The sequence below is a fragment of the Vidua macroura genome, chromosome 5, assembly GCF_024509145.1.
Source record: "Vidua macroura isolate BioBank_ID:100142 chromosome 5, ASM2450914v1, whole genome shotgun sequence".
Classification (NCBI taxonomy): domain Eukaryota; kingdom Metazoa; phylum Chordata; class Aves; order Passeriformes; family Viduidae; genus Vidua; species Vidua macroura.
The window spans coordinates 24,656,719-24,666,218 of NC_071575.1; the positions used below are offsets into that span (position 1 = coordinate 24,656,719).

At 37.4% G+C, this 9,500-nt stretch overlaps 1 protein-coding gene across 20 annotated transcripts in view; it reads right to left on the reverse strand.

Annotated features, from left to right (window-relative positions):
• The window catches only part of PARPBP (PARP1 binding protein), a 289,156-nt gene extending 279,699 nt beyond the window's left edge, over positions 1-9,457 (reverse strand). For 18 of the 20 annotated variants that reach the window (XR_008437136.1, XR_008437137.1, XR_008437132.1 and 15 more), the window contains exons 1-5: positions 9,360-9,439; positions 8,574-8,714; positions 8,190-8,347; positions 1,930-2,157; positions 946-1,053 (exon numbers count right to left, since the gene is read on the reverse strand). Coding sequence is in view for 3 of the 20 variants with exons in the window: in XM_053977699.1 (XP_053833674.1) it covers positions 946-1,053; positions 1,930-2,157; positions 8,190-8,347; positions 8,574-8,714; positions 9,360-9,372 (648 nt within the window). In the remaining 17 variants the exon portion in view is untranslated. Of the gene's footprint in view, positions 1-945; positions 1,054-1,929; positions 2,158-8,189; positions 8,348-8,573; positions 8,715-9,359 lie in introns of all 20 variants that reach the window. The other 2 variants (XM_053977701.1, XM_053977700.1) reach the window with 2 other exon arrangements.
• Between the last annotated feature and the right edge of the window lie 43 nt (positions 9,458-9,500).

The following is a 9,500-nucleotide window of genomic DNA, read 5'->3' on the forward strand; positions in this document are numbered from 1 at the left end:
CATAACCAATATATAACATTGTAATTGCTAATATTGCAGCACTGTTCTAGACCCTGCAAGAACAACAGCCCCAGAACAGAAGCATAGGCAGTTTTATTGCAAGAAAAAAAAAAAAAAATCAACAAACAGGCCATTAACAAAAGAACATATAACAAGAAAATTTATACCTGCCATGGAATATCTTCTCATTCCACAGTACATATACAACAAAATATTGTTGCAAAAATCAAACATATACACGTGACTGTCTGCAAAGACAGTCCTCAAAGGAGGAAAAAAGAGCAAAGAATATTTTTACTGCACAAGTCAAAGCAGAAAGAAAGCCATTGTGGTAGTGGTAGAACCCGAGTTCAGAAAATAATTTCTTGTCCAGAAATATTTTGAGTTATAACCAAAGACTGATTTGAAATTGCCATTTATTATGAGAAAAACAAGTTTGGAGATGACTAAAGCTCCAGCATTTCAAGCACTGCTAGAAAGTACCCAGAGATCCTTATTTTGGTGGTTGAAAGGGTAAAGGGAGAGAGTCCTCAAGTCCTCTATTGGGACAGCTAAACCTTGTTTGCTTTGCTACAGCTACCACCACAGTGGCTATTCAGATTTCTTCCATATGTAAGGGACTACAGGCTAATAAAATGAAATCAAAGGAGATTACTTCATTTATTTAATGCACAGTCAAAACAATGTTTGAGTGATGGTGTATTTGCAGAAAAATTTGTTCTACATTAAGTGCCTGCCATTCTGGACTGTCCTCCAGAATATAAAGTTCAGCACATAGCCCCATACACACGTACAATACACTCGAGTGATACAGAGTTTGGATATGCAGGTGTTTTGTTTTTTTAACCCAGCCACATTTGAATAACAATCATTGGAAAATAAAACTGTTATATTTCATCTTTTCAATAGACACAGAACATTACAAGAGACAAAAATAATTTTTACCTTCATATGCTCCTGACCCTGTCTGTTGATTTGTATAGGAGTAGAAAGAATAGAACCATTATTTTCTTGTGCATTCATTACACCGGAAATAAATTCCAACAGTTGAACCTTTAAGAAAAAGTTCATAATAAACTTAAATATGAAGATGACTAGAAAGCAAAAGTGGGTTTAAAACCTGGTGTAAACCTATCTCTCTGTCACTTTGCTAGTGTTTGAGGTTACCACAGCCCTTACAACCTACTTTTAGTTTTAGTCTTTAGAAGTACAACTGTTCTGGTAGAGAAATGAAGTGTAAGATTAAAATTAACTTAGAAATTATCTCAAACAGTTATGTTATACATTTGCACTAAAACCCACTGCTTACATTTTGGAGAACATTTAACATGTTATGCCAAGTTCAGGAAGAGTTCATTAACCCACCCAAGTTCTCTATCTTCCCCAGGAAAAGCAGGAGGAAAAGAAAAACATAGAAAAACAAGAAAAAAAAAGCAGGAGGAAAAAACCAAACAACAGCTGTGACTGAGTGGCTGAACTGGAACTTCTGAAGAAAGAAACCTAACATGCAAATACATATATTATACAGAAGTTTTGTTTAAAGAGCATGGTGTTTTCAAAATGGTAATCATTAAAAATATACTGGATGCACATCAACATACAACCAAAACTCCATGACATGTTAATTACTAAGCTTTGCTCCAGTTTTATCAAATCTCTACAGTTTATTTCTTATTCCAATTTATGGCAAGGAGCCATTTATTCATAGAAGAATTGTGGGACCTCACTATCTAGCAGGACAACAGAAATAATTTTTGAGTGAATTTAAAATCTCTTTACAAAATTTAGTAATTTAAACTCAAGGACTTCCTCCCCAAAGTTGTGAATAATCCAGAGCTCCTGTGTATAATATAGAAGGGTCGTAAATCCATAACTGGAACCAAAAATATGTCAAAACAACATAAGCGGTCAAACAAACATAATACTTACAGGGGATATGATTTCATCTTCAGCTAAAAGCCCAAGACTAGAGCACTTCTGATATATGTCTATTAAATCTAACATATTGCTTCTTGCTAAAAAGGCATGATAGGCTTTTTTCACATCAGCATAATTTTCAGGTTCATTCATGTTTTCATACAATCCCAGTTTGTCATGTAACAAGTAGTTCCACATCTCCAAAACATCACTGAGTGATACTGTGAAGTCTCCATGGTGCTAAAAGAATGAAAAAAAACAAAATATATTTAATATTCAGCATAGTTTTGAAAATAAATTTAAAAGAAACTGCAAATATATAAACAAAATCTATTATAATTTAAATTGATCAGAAACAAAAATCTTACTTATAGCTTTGCATTTACAGTTGAATTTTGTTATATTCTGTCAGTATTTGTTCCTGATCTTTAAAATACCAGGCATATATATTAAAGTTCACTCATGAGAAAATACAGTGAATGTTGCATAACTACTTCTCACATAAAGTTTCTTATTTGCAGAAATAGTTTTCAGCATGGTAGGCATTTACTACCCAAAGGCAGTAAATATGGCTCCCTTACTTTGTTTCAAGCAGTAAATTGGGAAAACACATCAGCTAAAAAAAGGAGCTTTTTTCCTTGCGTTAATACAGTTATACTTTATCATAACATTGACAGTGTTGCTACACAGTTCTAATAAATACACATCAAGCCATGCACATCCCTCTGTTACTACTATAATTAGCATAAACTATACACTACAGACTATATTCTTCTGGTGAAAATGACCAGATTTTGTTCCATGTGCCCCTCTGCCTTCTCCTCCAACCACCTGCTCTTACCATCTTCTCTTTCACAACTTGTCCTCCTCATTTTTGTCCACACACTACTCTTTAAAATGAGTACCAGTCCCCAGTTCCTGCTGGCAAACATTTGTCCACACTACTGGTATCTAAAGCACCCCCCAAGCTGTGGCAGCAAAAAAAGGTGTTTTTCACCATGTAACGTGAGATAAATGCCCTCTGATGAAGGAACAAGCCTTGCTTTGCACTGTCCCTAAGGGCAGATGGCTCCTGTCTACAGCAAAGGTTTAATTCTATTTCATAACATTTCCACATTAAGCAAATTAATTATTTATAAACACCATTAGCAATAGAACACATAAGAAAACATGAGAAATTCTAATAATTTACACTGTTCCAGCCCAAATGATCCATCCTTTGGGTTCTAACACATTTAGCACAACTTTCTCAATAGACCTCATTAAGAACCTAACACCAAAATCCTGAAAGTCAACTATTTTGGTATTGTCTAGGTGAACAACAAGGAGTGAAAATTAAAGAACACTCACATATATTAGCTTCAGAGCACTTTTCTGCCTTCTAATTTGTGCATGGGTTATGATAAACAAACACTATGAACTTACATATTATTCCACATATCACCAGAATGTTAAAACTGCATGTGTGTTTTCTGAAAAGCACCTGATTTTCATTTCAGCCCCTCAAAAAATTAAACGTATAATCATATTATAACCCAATTTAAACAGATCAAAGCAGCAGTAAACAGGGAAAAAAATGTTATTTTCTCACTTTATTTTGAATCAAAATCCTTCAGGAGTACCAAGTTAAAGTACAATTTCACAACGTATCTAATAAATCAAAACCCTTCCTCACCAGATCAAGGGCCTGCAGAGATTAGTAAAGTTTATGTTAGTGCTGCAAAAACATTTTAAATCCAAATACTGCATTCCAGATATTAACCTTTGTGATCAGACATTCACTGTGATGGCGTATTCCATTACTTACACAGTCGATTTGTCAAGTCTCTGGTTTTAAAATTAATTTTAAAAATACTGTGGTGTTTTGCAGTAAGCATTTGTCAACTGGCTAATAGCTTAAGGAAGTTCCAAAAGTCCCATATTTTCATTCTATTATAGGCAGAACAAGTATTTCATTTCATAGAAATAGAACCAATAAGGTATTACAAAGCATCTTCACTTCCTGGTAATACAGCATATTAAGTTACCTCGGGACTCTGGTTTTAGAATGTATGAAATCCAGTAGCAACATTTCATGCTTAAAGACATCATTTTTTTACTGTTTTGTAGGTATTGTAAGCTTTCTAGTGCTAAGTATACAGCAAATCTATTTCTATTTTGACAGCAAATTGTTTTAAAAACCAGAAAGTTGTGCCTTTCAGCATCAAAATGTTGGCTTCCACCTTCCCCAAACAAAGGCTCATCAATCCTTTTAGGAATGTGTGTGCAAAAGACTGCTGTGCTTAAGCACCACCTTTGTGTTGGATCTATTCTTTCCAGGCATACTCCTAGACTGCAGCATTGTTTTCTGGCTTTGTCCTTGAGTTGGGCAATTCTGCACTCCTGTCACCTCTGGTCCTGCTCAGCCTTCATTGCTTCCCTACACTCTCACACAGCAGAGGAGCTCCTAAACTGTGGTACATAAGGCACATCAGGGTAGGAGAAAGCAGCATTTTTAGTAAGTTTGCTATCATGGTGACAGTGCTGTGCACAGACTGAGAAACTGGTTCATGTGAGTACAAGCACATGACATCAGACAGTTGTGAGGTTGCAAAGTGCAGAAGCAGTGAAATTACAGGCTGAAAACCCAAGCTCAGAGAAATGACAATATTATAAAATAATAAATAAAATGACAATGGCACTGAACACTTTTTTTTGTGGGTGAAGGGGAGTGTTGAGGGACAAAGTGCCAGGGCCCAAGAGAGTAGATGCTCTGTTTCAGGATTACTAGAGAGCTGTTGTACATACGGGACAGTAGAACAGTAGCTGCAACAGCAGAATCACAGAATAGGCAAAGGAAGAACTGTACTCTCCCAAACAACAAACCAGTATTTTCTAAAGCCAACTCTATCAATTATAGTGGTAATAAAAACAAAAGACTGAAAATTTAGAACCCTGCTGGTTAGAAACAAATGAAACTATGAAAAGCCCCACACATCCTTGCTTCCTCTTCTACCTCTCAAAACAGACACCTGTAATACTATGGAGAGAGGGGTGGAAGGGAGAAGAAAGAGTCCTATTCATAAGCAAGGAAAGATGCATCAAGACTTAAGTGGCAATAGTTTTAACACCGTTAAAACAACCTCAGTTGTTAAGCAAAACAAACATTAACTTACAGTTACGATTTGATTACACACGGTATGGGAAAGACAGTAGAATAGCCTCAATATATCATTTCCTTTAAAAAAATATCCAGGGAAATATTTATTACTCCAAATTCTTTTCTAAAGAAGAGCCTGTCCCTTGTAGAGAACGCTACTCAGCACTGGTGAGACCACATTTAAGTACTGTGTCCAGTTCTGGGCTCCTCAGTATGAGGGAGACTCAGAGACACTGAAAGCTCAAACAAAGCTCATGTATCACCCACAGACATCATTAAGGTACAGGAGCACCTCACATATGAGGGAAGGCTGAGAAAGCTGTGGCTGTTTAGTCTGGAGAAAAGAATTCTGATGGAAGATCTCCTCAATGCATACAAATATCTGAAGGGAGGGTGCAAAGAGGATGAAGCCAGGAGCTTTTTTAAGGTGCCCAGTGGTAGGAGCAGAGGCAATGGGCAAACTGAAACACACACAGAAGGTTCCCTCTGAACATCAGGAAACACCTTTTTACTCTGAAGATGCCTGAGTACTGGCACAGGCTGTTCAGGGAGGTTATGGAGTCCCCATCCTCAAAGACAATTTGAAAGACACCTGGACAGGTGCTCTATTTGAGGGAGGCTGGATAAGATGACCTCAAGTTCTCTTCCAACTTCAACCCTTCTGTGATTCTGTGAAAAATTAATCATGCTGAAGAACAGCCGAGACAATCTCTCTTAGTAGCATCATTACAACATGTTACAAGCACATCACATAAAATTGCTACAAAGTTAGGAGTATCTAGGTGAAAGGTATTTCCTTACATCACAGACCTTATGCCACTTGCCTTTATGCCACATGGCTACAACCCAAAGTATCTTCAGAGGGATTCAGAGCATAGGTTTGTTTTTCTTTCATCCCTGCTGTTGGATCAGGGTTTACCACACTTTTTGCTACCCTTATTCTGGTGAAATTTAAGATTAATAGCTTATGAAGCTTTTAAACTTTCCTAGAGTTCTCCTAAAATCTTTATTATTTTTCATTTCCACTGTGGATACAGGTACCAGCTAAAACACCAAATCCATTAAACTGTCCAAGCTCCTAAAGGAAGAGAAGTATATTTTGGTTGTTTGTGATAGGTTGGATATGTTGGGTTTTTCCCAATACAGCCACTCAATAGCCTGTTAATTAAATTATTTTTATTGCAGTAATTGACTTTATCAAAATAGATTTCTATTCTACAGGTGCTAACAATTCAAAATTATTGTATTTAAAAGAGAAACCTAACAAGGGACATGCCTACAACTGTAATACTCTGCATCTTGGTTTGAAGTTTCAGTGCTGAACAAAATAAACCAGACAGATTTTGCTTTAAGACTGAACTTCAAAATGGATACCATCTAAAGAAATTGTGCTTCAGAGGCAGCACATGCAAATGCTAAAATAATTTTAATCCACATATGCAAGCCAAGGTTTGTCTTATTAGACCAACTAGAAAAAACAAATCAGGTTTTCGAAAACTTGTTCTTTCTTCAGATCTGAAGGAGAAGCTAAACATTTCAAAATTAAATTAGTTGAAAATAACTGCTATAATTTTTGTTAGACCTTCTCTGAAAGAAAATATATTTATGGAAGAGAGGAATATTATCTGGAAGAGGAAAAAAAAGGATAAAGTAAAATAAACAAATTACCTTTAGTGGAAGAAAAAACTTATTGTAAGGAAAACAGGGAGCAATGAACCATAACTTTTTTCATGTCTGTAAGTTTTGGCATACAGCAGAACAACACATTTTAGTTCTCAGAGCTGGCCTTGGAAAACTGTTTGCAGTTTTCCCTTGAGAATCACAACAAACATGACAAACAGCTATCACCTCCATATGCAATTTTGCATTAATGTCTTTTATCAGTTTTCCAAGAATTAATTTTGATGCACACTGATGTTCTCATTTTAACATACATAGGTATTGTGAGGACACCAGGCTCCTAGCTGGAATATATTACATTCCAAGAAGTACCAATGTAGTATCTTGGCATTCTAGTATCCTTACTGTAACGTTTCTTACAGTGGGGGATGACTTAACCAGTTTTATACTTAATGTTTAGACAAGAGACACCCCCAGGCTGCACATTTCAGACTACAATTTTTTTTTTCTGATGCACAAACTGAAGCAGGTCTTCTGTTTGTTTGGGTTTTTTATTGGCTTAGGAATTTCACTTTGATGTGGTTCTGCTGTTTCTGGTATGTTTGTTGATTCGGTACATTTGTTTTGGTTTTCTTACACTAAAGGTTTGTACTATATGTTTGACTTACTATGCAACACTTGAGAAAGTCTTCCAAAACCAGTCAGAATTGTTTTCATCAATAATTAGGTTAATTCACCTAAAAAGGTATCTTTAGGCTTAGTAAAACAAGTATTGTAATTGTTCTCCTTAGATGACACACAGGCTGTTTGTATATTGCAACTCTTTCTAGTATGTTTCAGACATCCTCCACCTCTGACAAGCCATAGGCTTCTTTCAGAGACACTTTAGGGTTATTCCTCCTTTTCAACATTTGACAGACACTTCATTTACACACACAAAGAAAGCCATAAAACTCCTACTGGCACTGGGTACACACTCACAACTTACAGGTACATATAGGTCTTCACCTGACCAGTGTCAGGAAAAGCAGCAGCCAGGAATGGACTGTGGCAAGTACAACTCACACAAACTATACCTAATCAGTTTTGTAATCATGTTCTTCACACGTCATTCAGAAGTCTTTTTGGAGCACTCAGAAAAAAATGCACCCCAAATGCCATAGTTCTCCCACCTTGATTTACAGCACAAAAGAAACACTGGATGGAAATAAACAGAAGAACAGAAGTGACACAGTCAGTTGAAATACACTAGTGTTTAAAGTTTGGAACTCAAGCATACACATAAAGCACTTTTCCATCCTTCCTTTTTCTAAACCCTGCTTCAACAGTGCACTTAATCATAGTAATTTTCTTGCCTTGCTGCTTTTGGCCCTCAGACACACCTTGTTTTATAACAAACAGCAAGGAAATGACCAAAAAGTCATTTCAGGTTAGTGCCTAAGCACTAAGTGCAGCCAGAGAACCAAGTCTCAGGTGTGCCAAGTACCAAGAACATACTGAAAAGAACACTAACCTGTTTATTGACTTCAGCCATGGACAGTTGTAACGCCATCAACATGCAGTCTGCTCCACACACAGTAGTCCTTTCAGAGTTGGAAAATAAAGGCCATTGTCTTCTGAAACACTTGACCAAGTGTAAAATTTTTTGCTGAAAAGTAACCATTGTCCAGACTAGAAGATAAGATATAATCAAGAGAAAAACAAGTAACTATGCCAGAGGTATATGCAGGTCTTCACCTCCCAAAAAGCTGTGCAAATCCTGTTGTATCTTCTTAAAGACCAAGCTCCTAGAATAAACTCTTCCAACTAAACCAGACTTGCCTCACTGTGACAGAGCAACTATGAAAATAAGGGATTAAAAGCGCTTAAGTATGTCACACCTTCACAAAGCCCTTACTTTCTTTGTACATTATGCCAACATAAAGGAATGCCATCACAAATATGGCAGCCTTTGTCTCCAAAAGCAGCTTCAGAGTGTCTTCAGTACTTTCTGCATTCACTATACATTCAGATGAGTGTCTATGAGGATGCTTTAAACCTAGAAAAAAAGATACTTAATATTTCTAAGAGTTACTAACACAGACAACTCTAAACACTTTTGTTACCGATATAGTCTTTCCCCTTTTTTTTTAAATTTGGATTTTTTTTAATTCTATAAGGCATTATCTTCTCTGGCAATAATTGGACTACTTCATGCTTTGGTCTCTCTCACCTTCTTGCATTTGTCAAGACAAGGTACATGACAATGTAGTACAAATTTGCCTTTAAACTTGTTCTTTTATGAAACAAAGTTCTCTAACACTGCAAGGACAGTACAGGAGCAATACCCATCCCATTTACTTCCAGAAGACAAAACTCGACCTTTGACCTTTTTTCCATACGCTGAAGCAGAGCCCACAGCACGTTTGTTTTTTGGTTATTGGCACGACCGTAAAAAACGAGGAAGTGTGGGCAAGGGGCAGGGAGGACAAGAGACATAGGGAAACAAGCACGACTGCAATAGCAACTTCTCACGCTCCAAAACAGAGAGAACAAGCAGGGGACAAGCCACTTGATAATGTGAACGTCACATGGGGGTCACAAAGGATGAAACAGGTGCGCTGCAGGTCAGCGTGGGGCAGAGTAAAACCTCTCCAGAGGCTTTTCTTTCTCCCCACCCTGCGAACTTTCCGAGGGACCATACCTGTCGCTCCCATCGGAACAGCCCGAACAAGCCAAAACCCCTGCGGAGCCGCCCCTAACACCCAGAAGCCGGAGCTGGCATCACCTTTGCGGCTGAGCGGCGCCGCTGCCGTGCCCGGAGCGCTGTCCCGGAGCGCTGCCG